Here is a 20,173-nt window from a genome sequence, read left to right on the forward strand (position 1 = left end):
GTCCGCAGGGGTCAGGACTTACAGGAAGAGGACCAAGGGAAGAAAACAGATGAACGGGCTGTGGAGCTGAAGACCGGTCAGCGTGTCCATGCTGACTCCTGTCCTCCACTGAAAGCTCCTACAATCCAATCCAGCATCTGTGGGACAAACTGGACCACCAAGTCTGATCTCATCTTAATCCACGATGAGTAGAGCACTTTGCAGCACCAAGTTACAGTGGCAAGGACAAACTTCCTTTAACAGGCAGAAACCTCCAGCAGGACCAGACTCTCAGGATCGTTTAAAGGATCGGTTTGAAGACTAACTATAGCAGCGAGAACAGCTCACAATCCAAAGCTACATTCAGAATTCTGCGGCCTGGACGGTCAGGTAGAAAACATGCACCAAACCCACAATTGTTTTCATAACGTCTCATCTCACGACTCAGACAGTCAGAGCTTCATGTGTTCCCTCAGTCCCATCCAAAACACTGGAGAGATAAATCTGAAACCTGCTCAAAAGAAAGACTTCAGAACAAAAACCTGCAGCGAGACATCGCTTTGCATTTTATAAAGTTTGAAGTTTGAAGTTTGAAACGGGTCTCTGACTTTAAGAGTGTCTGCAGCGTATTTATAGAAGCTGAAACTTCGGTTGAGAGGCGGCGTAGTCTCGGCTGAGGGCACACACACACACACACACACACACACACACACACACACACACACACACACACACACACACACACACTCACACTCACACACTGTGGTTTCCGCTCTGGCAGTTTGCAAAGGACTTCCTGAAGTAGCCAAAGAAGAAGAAGAAGAAGAAGGAGAAGAGACTCTTCTGTCCTCTTTCTCATGAAGTGTCTCAAACTCTCGCTCAGATTATTGATTCAGATTAAATAGATTAGGATGATTTATCTAAACACATGTTGGTGTGATATCTCTTCGGCGGTTTGACGTTCTCACGGTTTGTTTCTGATCAGGAAATGATCAGCAGGTTATAAATAATGCCACAGGTTCTGTATGTAACATCTCTACTTCGTCTTCCTGAAATCCTCTTGACTCAACTTAGTGACATGGAGTGAAATAACCCACACACCTGTGTCATGAAAGGGGTGAGCAGGAGAGGAATCAAGCTCCTTCTCTCTGTCTGTCAGAAACACGTTCATGAGCAGCGTTCTCACTGAGCAAGGGTTCGTCTGATGAAGGTTTGGAGCCTAATAAAAACTGTGAGAGCGTAAAAACACTGACGCCGTTTGATTCCAGTCTCTGAGCTCCAGACGTTATTACATGTGAGGAAACATGAGGTCAAATACTGAGACCATTTAATCTGCCTCTCCAGCTGCATGAGGTGGTGAATCTTTCTTCAGTTCGTTGTTTTCAGTCTCGTGAGTGGTGTGAAGACTGGAGGTCAGAAAGAGCCAAATTAAGCTTCGATTGGACACTCTGTGGAGCTGCAGCTCATTGATCGTCCATCTTGTCAGAATGATAATAATTATAACACTTTATTTATACAGCACTTTTCAATACAGGTAACAAAGTGCTTCACAGTGGGCAATAAAAACAAAAAGAAGTGCAAAGCAAAATGAAGCGATACAAAATAAAGTGAAATAAAGCTTAAAACATACAAACTTATTAAACAGACCAGAGTTAAAATTAAATAAAATCACAGAATAAAAGCTTTCCTGTAAAAATGTGTCTTGAGCAATGACATAAAACTGACTCTGAAACTGACTAGTCTCCTCTGGTAGGCTGATCCAGAGTGTAGGAGCCCTGACTGAAAAAGACCTGTCCCCTTTAGTTTTCAGTCGGGTCATTGGAACAGCTAGCAGAACACTGCCAGAGGATCTCAGACTGCGTCCAGGTTTGTAGGGGGATAAAAGTTCAGAGGTATAGAGAGGGGCAAATCCATGTTTTGCTTTAAAATTCAACAAAATAATCTTAAAATCTATTATAAGGCACATAGCAAAATAAAACAGGTTATAAAATCACAGAAGATAAAGAAATTAAACATATTGTAAAATACATAACATTCCTTTAAATTACTCTAAAGGAATAAAATATATTTTGTTTAACTAAAGTAAAAAATAAAATGAAATAAAACTGTGAATGCTCTGTCCTTTAGTTTCAATGTTGAATCAGGAACACAGTAAACGTCTGCAGGAGGACGAGTCTGTCTGAGTAAAGATGCACTGACTGAACAAACAGAAAATAATCAAATAAATAAAGATTATTAGATTAGATTAGATAGATGATCAGTTCATTCAGAGGAGAGCTAGAGCTAACACAAAGAGAAAAACTGAGGTTTGGAGACAGTTTGATAATTAATTCAGAGAGTGCTCCAGAGAGAGCGTGAGTCCTGGGAGTCTCTGAGAGTCCAGAGTAAGAGGGGGAGTGGAAAGGAAAGCTGGAGTTGGACAGAGCGCCACTGCTGTCAGAGGAGAACAGGTGATGAAGGTATTCAACAAATAAAGAAGTTAAAGACGAAAGGCTGAAATTAGCTGACCATAAAGCAGAGTCCACGTCCAGCAGCTCGGTGGACTAGGAGCTCAGGAGCTGAGTGATTAGAGATGAAGTGCAGCTGCTGCCTGAGTCCTGCACACCTGATTCCACTTCTGTAATCAAACACACAGACACACAGACACACACACACACACACACACACACACACACACACACACACACACACACACACACACACACCCACACCCAGGGAGGAGGAAGCTATGTTGTAGTTCTTGTCCCGTACGTCTGGTTTAGTGTTACTTCCTGCTCTTGTGTTTCCCTCATATGTTTCACCTGCGTCCGTCTGTGTCTCGTTACCGCAGGTGTATTTAATCTTTTTTGCACGTTTCCCTTCGTTCCCTTTTCTATCGTGCTTCTTTTGGCTTTTGATTTTTGCTCAACGTAACTTTTGTTTATTAAACCCTTTTATTATTTTGATTCTGCACTTGAGTTTTTCCCCAATGTGACATTCAAAATTTAAGAACTTAATTTTTTTATATCTCAGATGATTTCCCCTGAATTTGACCGTAATGCTTCGTAGTGACCTAAAATAAACTCTGTGCTCTGTTGAAAGGATATTTATCACACCATCATCCTGACATTTATCAAATATCTTGGACTCACATCATGCAAACATTGGCGATTCAATGCATTTTTTCGACCGGAGGAACTTTGCCTTTGAACTACGTGCGTTTCGAGCGGAGGAACCAGGGTCTAAATTTAGTTCAGGGGTAGATAATCTCCTGAACTGTCACATGAAGAGATTGCAGCCTAACACTCAAGTCAGTCCAACAACACCTCAAGGAGGCTCTACAGTTAGCCCTCATGCACCAGAATAACACTGTGTCGTGCCTAATCTCACCTCCCATGACAATTTCACACCAACATACTGAAGAAAGGAGAAACAGAGAGAGAGACGAGAGACTTCCTCTTTCATCTGGAGGACGCTGCTCGGTGTAAACATGTTTATCTCTGCTGTAAAGCTAAAACATGGGGCTCTATGGCGACTGACTCACTGTAGGAGGCAGCTTCTAGTGGACATGAGGGGAACTGCAGCTTTAAACACTACTCTGATCTAACACTAGAAACAAAGGTCTCTTAAACAGAGTTTGGTCTCGTGGTTAAAGTGCACGCTCCATGTACGGAGGCTAGAAATGTGAAGAAACGTGTTCTGTGTTTGCATTTTACATTTTCGCTTATGAGCTTAAGATTTTACACTAACGAAGGCACAGCGTTAAAAACTTTACAATCTACAAACCAAACAAAGAAAGGTTTTTATTCTTCTCTCCTAACATACTCAGTATCCTCCCTCCTTCCCTTTGTGACCTCCATCCCTCTCTTCTTCTCCTCTCTTGTGTTCAGGATCCGACAGCGGGATCAGAACGGGTCCTACGCTCTGTGTCTACTCCATGAAGGACAGGTCATGCACTATCGCATCGACCGGGACCGAGCGGGGAAACTATCCATCCCAGACGGGAAGAAGTTTGACACCCTGTGGCAGGTCAGTCGCTTTCAGAGATCGCAAAGAAGTCTTATGTTTATGTGCTCTTAACTCCTGATGAGGGAGCGAGGGTCGGGAGGATGTGCACGGGACAGGTGGGATATTTGTGCACCAAATGAAGCTGCTTCATATTCTCACTCTTTCACTAATACGGTGAAGACATTAAATGAAACGTAGCTTTGATAGAAAGGGAAGAAGTGTCATCATGACACCTTTTTCACATATGCAGTCCTGAAAACTTCTCGGAGTGGACAGCTTCAAGAGGCAGGACATGATTTCTAAATCATGATGGAGGATCTCCTGCAGAGAGTTCTCCTGAACACAGTTTAAATATTCAGGAGAACTCTGCAGGAGAGAGAGGGTGATGATGTTTAACCTGGAAGAGCGACAAGTGAGAGGATGATTAAAAACATCTGAGGCTGAAGAAGGAGGAAGAGAAGACGTCAATCAATCAATCAGACTTTATTTATAAAGCACTTTTCATACAATGACATTGTAACACAAAGTACTGTACATGAAAATAACTTAAAATAGAATAAATTAAAATAAAGAAAGATATATATAAAAATATAAATAAAAAGAGCCCCCCCATCCTGATCCCAACCCCAGACCCGACCCCAAACCCACCCCACAATCCTAAGGTTCAGAACACAATATATGCAATAATAATAATAAAAACATTGAAAATACAGTAAATAGATAAATTAAAAAATTAAAAAGGAGTTGCTGAACGAACTGACGAAACGCTCTCATGATTTTCTTAATGAGGACACATAAGATGTTTAAACTCAACACAGGAAATTAAACTCACCAAAATGAAATCCATTTGTAAGATAATAAAACACTAAAATGTTAAACCATTAAAAGAAAATAAGATGCTATACTTAAAATAAATAAATAAACAAAAAGTGACTAAAATTTGAACTCGATAATAAATAAATAAATAAATAAAGTAAGGTAAAATAAAACTGTTATAAGAAAAAATCTCAGTTAAAAGCGAGACTAAGAAGGTCGGTCTTGAGTTTGCTTTTAAAAAGGTTGATACTCTGTGCAGCCCTCAGATCTTCAGGTAGTGTTTCACAGACCTGAGGGCTGTGATGATAAAAAGCTACCTCACCGGGAGTCTTTGGTCTAGCTTTTGGCACAATTAAAAGTCCACTACCTGAAGACCTGAGGGCTGTCACTGGCTCACATGGTCTGTTTGCACGTAGCATTAATGTGAATGTTAAACTGTCCTCATAGTGTCTCTGCTGCTTCGTCCTCCATCATGTTGGAAACACACTGAGGCGTTTCCCTTCATCACGTCCTGCTTCAAGAGACTCGTTTCTGCCCTTCTGATGTCTGTGAAACACAAAATAACACCAAGAAAAATCCTCAGAGTCAGCGTCACTCCCCGGACGTGTTCGTTATAAAAGAGAAAAGATGCTGATTCGTTCTGCTGTTTAAAGAAAGTGGTGACTCAGCGGTTTCTGCTTCAACATCATCTTCCTCTTTAAAAAGAAACTCTGCGACCGTTTGAACCTCAAACACTAAAGCAGGAGATTTAAGTTAATCTTGTCTTGATGCATTGATCCTGATCCTGATCCTGATCCTGATCCTGATCCTGATCCTGATCCTGATCCTCATCACTGTGTTGTCTGTTTCTGATCAGCTGGTGGAGCACTACTCGTACAAACCAGACGGGCTGCTGCGAGTGCTGACGGACCCATGTTCAAGACCTGACGGAGACATGGGTACAAAAACACGGCTGACCAATCAGAAGCTCTGAAATGACGTAAACATGACGGAGAGTATCAAACACCTGATCCATATTTGTTGTGTTTCTGTCCATAGGTCTGATAGGACGACCTCCACTCCCAAACGATCATCCAGGACTCAACTCAGCTATTGTGAGTTGTGAGTGTGTGTGTTGTGAATCCATCTGTGCACACACACACACACACGCACGCACGCACGCACACATACACAAACACTCTCTCACACACACACGTCGTGTCATGCTGCTCGGTTTTGGGTTTACAGTAACAAACGTCAGAAATAGATTTCTCTCAAAACGAATAAAAACAGAAGTGTCTGCATGAAAAGATCCATGAGGAGGAAGTGAGAAAATCCGCTCCTTTGTTCATCAGAGGTCGTCCAAACACCCGACGATGCTCGGACATCTTTAACCATGAAACTAAAAAAGCTAGAGGCCAGATTTTAACCCTTTAAAGCTCAAAGTTATTATTCTAAACGTCTCAATGTGAAGTCAGAGCAGCATCGTCGCATTACACACTGAGCAGACAACACACCCACTGCATGACCTCACTTCCTGTTTTTTCGGACATGTGCACAAGACCGAAACGAAATGCAAACACATTACTGACACACACATGACATTTGAGGGGAACTTTTCATCCAGGGTGAAGTAATGGGATATTTCTGCAGCATCCGTTGTAGTCGGTCCCTGCGATCAGTCGGAGCAGGTCTAGACCGTACTCTATGTTCTATTATTAACAAAGACCCAACATCAAGATAGGATAAGATCCAGTCCCATCTTTCAGACAGGACTCAGTCTGTTCTCATCTTAATCCACCATGAGCAGAGTTTCTCTGTGCAGCTAGGTGAATTCACCTCATCCTCAGCTCCTCTCACCTCTGCAGGATCAATCGAGATTTTTAAATCCTCTCTTAAGACACACCTCTTCTCCCTGGCTTTTAATCAACATTGAGTGGACATCTGGCATAATCTTAATTACATTTTAATTTATTTTATTCTATCTTATTTTATTATACATTTGCACTGTTTACGTATTCTAGTATTGTATTTTAGTATTGTATTGTATGCTATGTTTGTCATTTGTGCTGTTTTTGTCCTGTACAGCACTTTGGTCAACTCCGGTTGTTTTAAACGTGCTCTATAAATAAAGTTTGAGTTGAGTTGAGTTGATGAGCAGAGCACTTTTCAGCATTTAGTAAGTTACAGTGGCAAGGACAAACTTCCTTTAACAGGCAGAAACCTCCAGCACGACCAGACTCATGTTAGACACACATCTGCTGAGACAGTGTTGGAGAGAGGGATAGAGGGAGATGAAGAGAGAGAGAGAGATGATAGTGGTGAGACGGATAGTAGTAGTTGTAGCAGCTGGAGTCTGGCACATCCACAGCAAGAGAGATCCAGAGGAACCTACGAGACAAGGGAGCTCAGGGACCCCAGAAAGGTCTATGGTTAGTGACTTTAATGGGACAGGAAGAGTTAAAGTAAGAGACAGGCAGAAAGAGGAGAGAGAGGGAAAGACAGGATCCCAGTGTGTCAGTCTAAGCCTATAGCAGAATAACTAAGAGCTGGTCCAAGCTTGAGCCAGCTCTAACTATAAGCTTAATCAAAAAGGAAAGTTTGAAGCCTACTCTTAAAAGTAGAGAGAGTGTCTGCCTCCATATTAAGTCTTTTATTTTGGTCTTATGTATTTGGTATCGTGCACACTGATCTGTGGTACTCGGGGTGAGCTCAGCGTCTCTGTTCCTCCTTTAGTCTGCAGCTGGTGAGCGGGTTAGATGACTCAGTGTTTGCAGGAGATAAATGGAGAGCTAACCTTTCCCCTCAATATGTTTTCTGTGACGATGATCGTGAGCAGGTAAGCATCTCATCACCTCTCTGACATTTCATTTTCAGCACAGTGCCGCAGGACTATTCTCCCTCCTCAAAACTGTCCCCTTACTGGGCCGGAAAAAGGTGCACTTATACTCTTCTTCCTCTTCCTCCTCCTCCTCCTCCTCTTCCTCCTCTTCTGTGTGTGTGATCGGCTTCAGTGTGCTGCTTACAGTCTTCCTCTCAGCTCACCTGACCACACACAAACATCACTCACAGTTTGTGTGATGTCATCGTTGCGTTTTATCCTGTGATAATAAAACTAACGCCCCCCGGAGGTTACTCACTGCAACTACACTGAACCACAGCTGCAAGTCAAACCCAGGTCACTACAGGTCAACACGTCTTCCTCCTCTGACCTGATGAGGGAGACAAAACAGGTGGATGCTTTGACACTGGACACAAATTTTAAACACAATTTGTTAAAAATAAATAATTAAATCTTGAAATGTGGACTCAAAGGAAGACGTCCTGACTCTGAGACCTGGAGGTTGATTGTGGTCTTTGGAGGATGCAGCACCTGAAGTGAACCCTCCCTGACCCTCTTTGCACCTCACACCTGTCTCTGATTTTTCATTTCCAAACCTTTATTTGTGGCTGAAAGACTTTACACTCTCCAGAAACCAATGTGAGAGACTCAAAGTGGTTCCTGGATGTGAAAGAGTTTTTTTTTAAAGCAGGGGTTTGTGACGTTTAGACATAAAGCTGTAAGTCACTTTCCAAACCTCCCCACCCCTTCTTTAAAAGCATGTATGAAATATTAACCCTGTGCGTTTGTGTTCTTTCTCTAACCTTCTAACGCCGTGTTTAATGGACGCCGTGTGTTACAGTGACTCAAAGCTGCAGAGACCAAACCATGCAGACACATTTGACTAACACTGATTTATAAAAGCATCTGACCATCACTGTAACACAGGAGCCATTTAAACAGATGAACCCGCTGAGTGTGACAGTGATGCTCTGGATTAATGTGTTCTTCTTTCTGTGAACAGAGCCAATCGTCTCGACATGACACCGCAGAGAATCTCAACCCCTATGAAACCAGAATCCCCACTAAAGGTACGTTTGATGGTACATCAGAGCAGACCGTCTCTTTTTTAATCTTTGGCTCCAATAAAGTGTAACAGAGAGGATGTCAGGATCAAGACGTCTGAGAGCAGACAGCAGGTTTGGTGCCAAAGAAAAAGTCTTTGGTCCGTCTTTTAACTCCTGTCCTCAAAATCAGAATATCACCAAAACCACACGAGTCTGCAAAGATGCTATACAGAGAAATATAACACAACTATTCATCCGAGACTGTTGTCTGATTTAAATCATGCTGTGTTTGATCTAAACTTAAATAAAACGCTCATGAGAGACTTTATGTAAAATTTAATTTCTCTTTTTTTTTTTTGAGCTCAAGAAAATCTGTCTCAAATGATTTGAATATTTTAATGGATGTACAAGTAATAAAAATAATAACAACAATAATATACAGTACTACTATTATTATTATTACAATTATATTGATGGTAATTAAAAGTGTCGATATTATTCTAATCATTGTTATAACTCTAATTATTTTTGCTATTATTATTATTATTATTTTTAATTGTTTTTTAATATCATTTTCTTTTATTATTATTATTGTTATACTAGTATTATACTATCATTATTAGTTGCATTATTAGCATGATTAATGATATAATTAAAATAATAATTATTCAAATAATGATAATAAAATAATGATGATAATAATAATAATAATTATTATTATTATTATTATTATTATTATTATTATTATTATTACAGGGTAACAACGTGATTTACAAATAAGAAAGTAACTAAAAGACAGTAAAAGAGAAATGAGAGGACGGGATGACTAAAAGTTTCAAAAAAGTGCAGGGTGGTTACAGATAGAAGTAGAGACAGAGGTAAATAAAAAATGGTAATAAGAAATAAAATGTTGGTAAGATAAAAAAAAAAAAAAAGACAAAAGATTAAAACAATAAAAAGTTCAGAAATATAAAATATAAAAATATAAAGTAATAAAATCATTTAATCCTGGATTAAAACACACTCAGGTGACGTCTCTTTTAAAAGCACATCCATAAAATTGTCCTTTATCCCTGCTTGTTGTTTCTCTCCATCAGAGGCCATGCCCATGGACACAGAGGTCTACGAGAGTCCGTATGCAGACCCTGATGAACTGAGAAGCTCCACGGTGGACAGAAACCATCTCATGCTGGAGGACGGAGAGCTGGGCTCAGGAAACTTTGGGACGGTGATGAGGGGCATCTACCAGATGAGGAAGTACGTAGAAACACATTACACCTTCATGTCACGATGCAATCTCCTCCTCATCCTGAACTGCAGATAAGAGGAGAGGAAGCAACTCACCCTCCCTTTGTTTCAGGACCTCTAAACAAGTCGCCGTTAAAATCCTGAAAAACGACGACGACAACCCGTCAGTGCGAGAGGAGATGCTGAGAGAAGCTAACGTCATGCAGCAGCTGGATAATCCGTACATCGTCCGCATGATCGGGATCTGTGAGGCCGAGAACCTGATGCTCGTCATGGAGCTGGCCGAGCTCGGACCTCTAAACAAGTTCCTGCAGAGACACAAGTAGGTCCTCAAACCTGCAGAGACACAAGTCTGTCCTCACACCTGCAGAGATAAAAGTCTGTCCTAAAACCTGCAGATACACAAGTCTGTCCTCAAATCTGCAGAGACACAAGTCTGTCCTCACACCTGCAGAGACAAAAGTCTGTCCTAAAACCTGCAGATACACAAGTCTGTCCTCAAATCTGCAGAGACACAAGTCTGTCCTAAAACCTGCAGAGACACAAGTCTGTCCTAAAACCTGCAGAGACACAAGTCTGTCCTCAAATCTGCAGAGACACAAGTCTGTCCTCAAACCTGCAGAGGCACAAGTAAGTCCTCAAACCTGCAGAGACACAAGTCTGTCCTCAAACCTGCAGAGACACAAGTCTGTCCTCAAACCTGCAGAGACACAAGTCTGTCCTCAAACCTGCAGAGACACAAGTAGGTCCTCAAACCTGCAGAGACACAAGTCTGTCCTCAAACCTGCAGAGACACAAGTAGGTCCTCCTCAGAGTTTGCTGTTTCAAATTTGGAGACGACATACGAAGGGAAAAGTAAAGAAATATATCTACAAACTGAGTCTTCTGCAGAAATGTGGACGTGTCAGATAGAAGTGTTTGATTCAGGAGTCACTTCAGTTTTGTCTGTTAGAATTCTTAAACTAACGGTCTGATCCCGTGCAGGCAGACGAATGTGAAGAACATCACAGAGCTGGTCCATCAGGTCTGCATGGGGATGAAATATCTGGAGGAACACAACTTCGTCCACAGAGACCTCGCTGCCAGAAACGTGCTGCTCGTCACTCAACATTACGCCAAAATCAGCGACTTCGGACTCTCCAAGGCCGTTGCTGAGGACCAGAACTACTACATGGTAAGTTAAGACTGTGTGGAGTACAGAAAACAGGACTGCAGGCAGACCAGTTCAGCACCTGGACTCTTCTACTTCAGAGCCATGCTGTTGTGACACGTGCAGGATGTGGTGTTTCATTGTTTGGTGACATTCTGGTGTGCTGTGTGCGTCTCTCCCTGCAGGCAAAGGCTCATGGGAAATGGCCGGTGAAGTGGTACGCCCCTGAGTGTATGAACTACTTTAAGTTCTCCTCAAAGAGCGACATGTGGAGCTTTGGGGTGCTCATGTGGGAGGCTTACTCTTACGGACAGAAACCATACAAGGTAAGGCCGACTTGTACCTGACCAGGTGTTCAAGCGTCCGGTTGCAGTTGTCTGTGATCTGTGAATGACTTCAGTGTTCTACGTCGACTGTTTGTCTTGATGCAGCAACCTCACTGAGCATTTTTAAAATTCAAAACAAACTTTTTGGTTCAGGAATAAAAACTGCTCTCCTGCTGTTTTCTCATCAACGTGCTTTGTGACATTTTTAGGGGATGAAGGGAAACGAAGTGATGCAGATGATCGAGAGCGGACAGAGGATGGACGCTCCGGTGAACTGTCCGCCTGAGATGTACAACCTGATGAAGACCTGCTGGACATACAAGTCAGTGACCCTGGACACGGGGAGGCTAGCTCTGTTCATAACTTTATGCAGAGAATAAGATTAGTTCAATTGAGCATAGCGTTAGCTCAGCTGATCACATCTACGCATCCAATCAGAAGACAGTAAACTGCGTCTTCCTCCTTTACACCCCTCCTACTCTTCAGCTCCTCCTTCCTGCTGTGTCTGATGTTACCAGTGTCATATGTATCGTCACTGATGCTCGCTCTGTTCTGTACCCCAGGGGTCTTTGCTGCTGCTCTCCCTGCCTTGGCTTTTCATGTACACTACCAGTCAAAAGTTTGGATACACCTTCTCATTCAATGTTTTTTATTTATTCTAATTATTTTCAACATTGTAGTTTAATATGGAAAACATCAAGACTATGAAATGATATAGTTTTGCCATAATATGGATTACAACAGTAGTCAAATAGGGCTATCCATTGTGTACTAACCCTACCTCTGAACAACACAACTGATGGTCTCAAACACATTAAGAAGGTAAGTCATTCTACAAATGAACTCTTAACAAGGCTCATGTTAATTAGAAACCATTCAAGGAGACCACTTCATGAAGCAGACTGAGAGAATACCTAGAGTGTGCAAAGCTGTCAGGAAGGAAAAAGGGGGCTACTTTACAGAATCTAATATATAAAACATATTCTGGTTTGTTTAACACTTTTCTGTTTATTAAATAATCCCATATATGTTCTTTCATAGTTTTGATGTCTTTGGTATGAATCTACAGTGTTTCAAATAATTAAAATAAATACAAACCCTTCAATGAGAAGGTAGTGTATGCACATTAAAAAGAGAGCAGAGGGTGCGCCCATATACAGAGGCTATAGTCCTCGTCGCAGAGGTCGTGGGTTCGACTCCCGGCCGCAACCGGCTCCCGCATGTCCTCCCCCGCTCTCTACTCCCCACGTTTTCTGTCTCTCTTCAGCTGTCCTATCTAATAAAGGCAAAAAATAAAATAAAATAAAATAAAATAAAAAAATGTTCATTAAAAAGAGAGGAGAGTTGTGGTCTCCCCGCCTCAGGCGTTTGGCATTCCACATAAGCAAGTGGAAGGGCAGGGAGCTCCCAGAACGGAGTCATACCACCGAATATAACTTACTGCATGAAAATAATAATTTATTTGATGAGAATGAGATTTGGAGGTATGGTGTGTGGGGTTTATCATACTTTCCTTCTTTGGATTAGTTTTAACGACCTCACTCTGTCCTCTTGTTTCAGGCTGGACGAGCGTCCCGGCTTCAGCGTGGTGGAGCCGAGGCTACGAGAGTATTATTACGACATCTCGCAGTGATGTTCACACGGATTCACGAGACTATGCAAACTATGACCTGACGATGAAATCTGCTTTCACTCCTGTATGAGTGACGGGTACGAGCTCTGAGTGCTGTTGTAAGTTATTGACTTCAGCTGAAGGATTTATTCAAACTTTGAAACCATAATTATGCAAATTACTTTTATTTTGTTACTTTATTCTTCCTCCTGAATGTAAACAATATTCAAGTTGTAATAAACAAAATGAACAAACGTTTATGTTACACAAAGTTCCTCTGCGTCATATTATTATTTTATATTCTGTGAAATCAGTCAGATTTATGTGACATATAAAGACTAGTGTCCAACAGATTCCCTTCTATATAAAGCATGTGAATGTAGAGGATTTTCACAGTTTGAGGTTTTTCTTTAAGATGTAATGAGGAGCAGGTCGTGGGGCCAGAAGTCGTCAGTTTTTATAAGGGAGAAAGAAAAGACTCAAAAGTTGGGTTCAGAGAAATCTCAAATTTGATCTTGTTGAATGTTTGCCGTTTATTAGAAATGGTCAGAGGAATTATAAAAAGAAGAAATAATATTTATCTTTATGTCGGCCAAACATTGGGCGCCGGTTTAGCTCAGAGGTTAAACATACGGAGGCTGTGGTCCTCGTCGAGGTGGTTTCTGGTCATCGCAGACCTCAGATCACCTCACTTGTCTTCCTTCTGAAAAAAAAATATTGACTCGAAAAAAACTAGAGTTTTTCTTATAATTCATCTGAAAGAAGTGTTCTCGTCTCAGGTTTGGTTATTAAAAGCTGATATTCATTCACGTCAGCAGATGGCGCCACTCCTCTGTAGAGCGGGTTTGCAAGAATTCAAGATTTTACAATAAAGAGTTACCTCAAGTGATCCGTTTATTGATTTTATTCAATTTATCTTGATACAAAGTGAATCTTAGAAGTTTTCTGGAGATCTTAACTTCTTCTTCTCGTTATCTTGAAAGAATACATCTTGTTTCTGGTGACAACAGGATAACCCTGTGATAAGACACTGTCATTATTCACATTATGAGGTTCTATCTCTCTGTTTATTTGTGTTTCATAACTCTGGGGTCATGAGTTTGATAGATTTGAGTCTGACTTGTTATAAGTTATGATCAGATTACTCCTCTTCAGTGAAACCTGAGTGAGTAAACTGTGAGGATGCAGTCAGCTCTGGGCTCCTAAACACAGTCAGTGTGATGTAGTGACATCTAGTGGTAGGGCTGGAGAAACACAGCAATGCTGAATGGAGATTTCAATCTACTTAAAGGTGACATATCACGCTTTTGTCATCAATATATATTGGTCTAAGAGGTCCCCAAAACATGTCTTTAAAGTTTATGGTCAAAAAAACACTTTGAAATCAGATTTTGGCATGCCTGAAAAGCCCTCTTCTTCAGTCCTCCTCAGAACACTCTGTTTTCTCTCTGACCACGCCCCCTCAGGAAGTGGATGTGCCTCGGCTGTCCAGCACGTTGATCTAATGTTTACATGTTGGCTGAATATACACGGCTGCTCAGAGACCACGTTACTTCAACCCTCTGAATCGATCCAGAATCTGATCCTGACGGAGAGGCGCCTGTAGCAGGACCTTTCTGAACGATTGGTCACAGATTTAGTGTTTCTTGTTGTTTTATTTATCAGTATGTCGACGTGTGTCTTGGTACACAGCTACGAACATGTAGCTATTTGGCTGTGCTAACTAGCACTAGCACTTATCCATGATAAATAAAAATCATCCACTAGATCTTCAAATCTGCAGACGTGGGGAGTAAAACCAACCTCTGCCAGAAAGGCAGCAGGACCTTTCTGAACCATTGGTCACAGATTTTGTCTTTCTTGTTGTTTTATTTGTCAGTATGTCGACTTGTGTCTTGGTACACAGCTACAGCTACGACATGTAGCTATGTGGCTATGCTAACTAACGCCAGCACTTTTCCATGACAAATAAAATCATCCACTAGATCTTCAAATCTGCAGACGTGGGGAGTAAAACCGACCTTTGTGTTTATTAAGACAGCCTACAACTAGCATGCCTCCCTCCTTAGCTCCTTGTTACCACCATAGACTGTATAAAATAGGTTACCACATGTGTGCAGGTAATGAAAAACAGAGAAGTTGAGTTGTGTTTTATACAGTCTGTGGGCTGAACAAGCTCCGAGCTCTGACTCCGTGACAGACCGGATATTGATGTGACGTAACAAAAACACAGAAGTCTGAAACGGCTCGTTTCACTCACATTTACAGAAAGGTGGAGAAATCAGAACAGGGGCAGAATGGATTTTTTTCATTTTCAGGGGGTTTGTAGACATACCAGGGACGCATATTTCAGGTAGAGAACCATTAAAAAGTCGATTTTGCATGATATGTCACCTTTAAAACTAACTCAGGCAGATTAAAGTTTTTAAAGACAGATACCTCATCACACACTGGAACTTTAACTCTAAACTGAAGACAACCTAAAAGAGAACTACAGCAGGATCAAATAATAAATACACAATATATATGACTCTTTGTCAAACCTGAGTTTTCTGTTCTGCATTATTCATACCCCCTTCCATCTGAAGCGGTGTAATACTCCTTTATTTTCATCATCTGGAACCTATCCCAGCTGACATCGGGTGGAAGGGAGAGTACACTCTGGACAGGTCACCAACCTATCACAGGTCCAACATGGAGAAACAGACAATCATCACAAACGCTCATATCTATGGGTAATTTAAAGTGACCAGTTAACCTGGAGAGTGTGTTTTTGGACTGAGGGAGGAAGCAGGAGTAACCCTAACCTGGAAAGAACCCACACATGCACTGGGAGAACATGCAAACTCCACACAGAGAGGCACCCCCTTTATTTGTAATATAAAGATATATACTATTATATAATAAATAATATAATACATATTTTTGAGCAGGACATCTTTAACCTTGTTCAGATGATTTATTTTGTTTGGTAACACTACACTACACTATTTTTTTTTTCTGAGTGCGAGACACTGAAGGTGTCCAGAAGGTGGCGTCAGAGTTGAAGAAAAGTTTAAATCAGAAACTGTTTTATGTTTTACAAAAATCTGAGCTCCTCACCATGAGGCAGAGCCGTCACACAGAGCTTACAGGGTCAGGGACTCAGCTCTTGATAATTTATAAACTTAAGTATTTGACCAAAACATTAAAATTAATAAATAAATAAATAAGACAAGTTTTTCCAAACATGAAGTGAAACTTTGTCATTGGATTCTGTAAATGTATTTTGCATTCTAGTTTAATTTTTCAGTTAAAGCTCCAATAAGTAACTTTTGGTTTTGTGCCGTTTTTTGGCACCCCCATGTGGTCGAACCTGTATCTCTTTACTAATACTTCTTGTGGGTGTTGTGTTTTATAATGAAATTGTCATCCTGCTGTTTTCAAACAGTCTGAATAAGTCATGTAGGGCCCCTTCAAAAAATTAATTGAGGCCTGACTTTTTAATCCAAATTTGGACATTTTCATAGAATTTTGGATTTAAAGCCAGAATATGGGAATAAAAATGTCAGATCTAAATAAACTATTTAGTGGCCCTAATCCTCTTTCATACACAGGAGGAGTTTCAGGCATTGAATATAATAAAATATTAATTTCAGTCAAATATTCTTTTTTAACTGGAGGTGAAACAGAATGAAATTGATAAGGACTCCTCTTTATGATCTAAAAACAACAAGAGCATCAGCAACAAGACTTGAATTTCCATATGCAGATTTTAATTCCTGAAACAGCTGTGAGGGGGCGGAGTCAGACCATGAGTGACAGCTGAAGAAATATTGTCATTTAAATATTCCAGAGTAAATAATCACAGTGGGTGATGCATTTGAGTGTTAAAATACAGCAACATGATTATTTTTAAAGAATAGTACCAGCAAAGTGATGAGAGGCTCATCTTTGTCACATTAACATAAACATCACATCCCCCCAGCTCTCACCTGGTTTAAAGCTGCACTCAGTGGCTGTTTTCGAAACCACCTACTATACTAGCAGTATGTACTGATTTGGCATAAATTCAGTATGTAGTATGTAATATGTGAACAAGAACAAAATCTGCAGAATGCCAAAACTCCCCGGATGTCTACTGATTCGGGAAAATGTCACAGTATGCATTGGACCAGTCTCTCTCGCGTATTGTTTCCCACAATGCACAGCGCTTGTTCCGCCTTTTCTTTTCTCTTCTTTTTCTGACGGGGGGAACTCAGTTGGTGGATGCTAACGAAGCAGTTTATCTATCAGCTTGGTTGTTGTTTACTTCCGCTTTACGAAACTGGAAATCCAGTGACGTCTGGTTCAGCGTTCTGCAACACAGATCCAACAGAACAGTCATACTACTTACTAAATTCAAACGCAGTATGTAGTACGTAGGACATACTGCCTACTACATTAGTAGGTAGTATGTAGCAGATCGTTTCGAAAACAGCCTGTGACTCTTTTCCTCACCTCAGATTAACCTTTTAGAATCAGCTTTAAAGGGAAAGTTCACTCAAAGTAAATAAATAATCTGTCATCTTCTGAAACGTTGAATGCAGACAGCGTGTTTCCTTTAACTTGCAGGTGAGGCTAATGACGGACTCTAAGTCCCTGCAGGTGTTAAAGTCGTAATGAATGACTTTACCAGCAGCGTGTCCAGGTGTACTCAGAGTCCTGTATGGCTGACCTCTGTGACCTCTGAAAGGAAACTTGTTAAATAATAAAATGAAAGAAGGTTGGATTTAATGTCGTACTGGTTTTGCTAACCTGGACTCTTGAATAAAAAAGAGACACTGTTCATATTTTATTGATGATAGTTTCCCTCTGCTCTGACTTCAGGGTTTCCAGAGGTCTGCTGAGGTGATGTGGATTTAGAAGTGAATTGACCTAACCTATCAAAGAAACAGTTTGCACAACACAGCTGAAGCCAAACTGACAAACTTTGAAACTGTTGACTCTGTTGAAATAACCTGCGGTGGGAGCACCTGTTAAGAAACTGTTGAAACAGAAACAGCCGGTGTGTTTGACCAGAGAGGAAAACACATGGGACCCTATGCTGACCTGCATCCACCAAAACACAAACAGGGTGAACTTTTGAAATCCTGAGGGCTGCCGTTACTGTTACACCTTTAACGTCTGCCCTGGCAGGTGGTCGGGGTGCACGCGGGCCTCCAGAATTGGGGAACCGGTCGGTCTTTCTTTACGCAACCCTGAGCTGTGGTGGGATTACCCCCGGCTCTGTGCTGGGACATCTGCCGGAAGGAGGCAGCCACAGTGGGGATGTGCAGCCTGAAGTCAGGCTCTGCTGCAGCAGCAGCTCGAAGCCACAGGGCAGCCTGCACGCAACCGCCGGCCAGGGCCTCAACTGTCTGCTTGCACACACACACAAAACACACACAGTACACACACCCACGGCCTGTCCTAGCACCCCCTCTGACCCTTCCTCAGCTCTGCATGTCTAATTTTTAACTCAACATCTGAGTCCTAATGAGGGCACTCTCTCCTGATCTCAGTCAGCTGAGGACGTTTTATTAATGTAAAGGATATGAGAACAAACGTCTCCTTTAAAGACATCATATATAAAAACATCTTACTCTCTCTCTCTGTGCTGCAGGGATCAGTCACAGGTGAGCTACGATGGAGCTGCAGAGACATTTAGAGAGACTTCCTGCTGCTTTTAAGAGATTTATTAAACATTTATGATATCTTCATGCACTCTTTATAAATACTCTACAGAGATATATGAAAATATCTCTGACTTTGTTTGTTAACTTAAACATGTCCAGACTTCTTCATCCTGAAATAAAGCTTACAGTGTGTTTAAAATCAGCAGCATGATTTAAAACCTCCTCTCTGTGTTTGAGGGCTTTAACGGAGGAGAGAAGCAGCGTTTGCAGGCGGCACAGGTTCAAGAGATTTGTTGCACCACACATAAAGCTGCATTTTCATTTCACACATTATTGTTTTCAGTGCAGTTAATGTGAGCTGAGTTTAGGCTTCTGCTTTATTCCCATCTGAAGACAGGATGGAGACATTAAAGGGTTCTGGTTTAGCTCAGTTAGAAATCAGGTGCTTCGCTGTGGGAATCGATTAACGGTCTCGATACAATTTCGTGCACGTCATCACCGACTCTCTCCTCATGTTTTCAGTCTGTCCAGCTCTATTATCAAATAAAGGCTAACAGCTCTAAAATCGAAAGTCACCTTTAAAAACCTCAGAAACAGGGGGGTGGCCTAGTAGCTTAAGAGTGCGCCCCATGTACAGAGACTATAGCCCTCGCTCAGCGGTTGTAGGTTCAACTCACGGCTTCGACTATTTGCTGCATGTCTATCTCCAGCTTTTCTCTCAATAAAGACAGAAATGCTCCAAAAATATAACTTAAAATATTAATAAGTCAGAAACATCGACTGAAGAGCTGATCGTCTGTAAAGAACTTAAATCTGTCCTTGTTTAGAAACATATAACATCAGATCTGCTGAGATTCAGTCTTCGTTAAATCATTATCGCAATAATTGTCTGTCTTTGAACCATGAATGTAGCCCAAAAACTATGATCCAAAGCAGCCTGATGGTGGCGCTATAACAAATAAACCAGAAAGTTAAAGGCACCTCCTCACTGTGACTCCAAGTTTGTTCATTCTTTCACAGTGTTTTGATGTATTGACTCTCTTTTATTAAATTCCTATAAACGGTTTTTAGCTATTTGTTTTACTTGTTATCAAACATTCAAAGATTTTATCTCTTTTATCTCTTTTATCTTTTGATTATTTTGGGATTTTATATTTTGCCGTACAATGTTTGTTTTTATTTTATTTGATGTATGTGGCTTTAAGCCTTTTTATTTTGCTTTACTAGTTTTAATATTTTGTATTTCTCTTATCTTAATCAAGATCAGATTTATTATAATTATTATCACAGTAAATTGAAAATCATAATACATACAAACATTACAAAAATCCTGCACACTGTCTGACCTGCAGGAAATATTAGAGAAAAACGTTCTGGTCCTCTTTGCCAATAAATATATTTATTTAGCTCCAGAAACCTCATAGTTTCAAACAGTGTAACTGTGAAGAAAATTCCCTTATTACATTCTACATTTCTCACTAACAGAAGAGACCTCTGGAGAAGTTTTTCATTTTTCTCCCTGGAGTTTAATCAGTGTTATATTTTACTGTGT

General features: G+C 40.9%; 1 protein-coding gene across 2 annotated transcripts in view; it reads left to right on the forward strand.

The window, feature by feature from the left end:
- syk (spleen tyrosine kinase) overlaps nucleotides 1-13,256 on the forward strand; it is a 29,859-nt gene extending 16,603 nt beyond the window's left edge. For both annotated transcript variants that reach the window (XM_034709133.1, XM_034709134.1), the window contains exons 5-15: nucleotides 3,849-3,987; nucleotides 5,639-5,720; nucleotides 5,821-5,876; nucleotides 7,639-7,698; nucleotides 8,607-8,673; nucleotides 9,747-9,906; nucleotides 10,010-10,219; nucleotides 10,882-11,071; nucleotides 11,233-11,373; nucleotides 11,583-11,695; nucleotides 12,934-13,256. In XM_034709133.1, coding sequence (XP_034565024.1) covers nucleotides 3,849-3,987; nucleotides 5,639-5,720; nucleotides 5,821-5,876; nucleotides 7,639-7,698; nucleotides 8,607-8,673; nucleotides 9,747-9,906; nucleotides 10,010-10,219; nucleotides 10,882-11,071; nucleotides 11,233-11,373; nucleotides 11,583-11,695; nucleotides 12,934-13,006 — 1,291 coding nt within the window. In that variant the 3' untranslated portion in view covers nucleotides 13,007-13,256. The remainder of the gene's footprint in view (nucleotides 1-3,848; nucleotides 3,988-5,638; nucleotides 5,721-5,820; nucleotides 5,877-7,638; nucleotides 7,699-8,606; nucleotides 8,674-9,746; nucleotides 9,907-10,009; nucleotides 10,220-10,881; nucleotides 11,072-11,232; nucleotides 11,374-11,582; nucleotides 11,696-12,933) is intronic.
- The last annotated feature ends 6,917 nt before the right edge of the window (nucleotides 13,257-20,173 follow it).

Source organism: Notolabrus celidotus, chromosome 19, assembly GCF_009762535.1.
Source record: "Notolabrus celidotus isolate fNotCel1 chromosome 19, fNotCel1.pri, whole genome shotgun sequence".
NCBI classification, from domain to species: domain Eukaryota; kingdom Metazoa; phylum Chordata; class Actinopteri; order Labriformes; family Labridae; genus Notolabrus; species Notolabrus celidotus.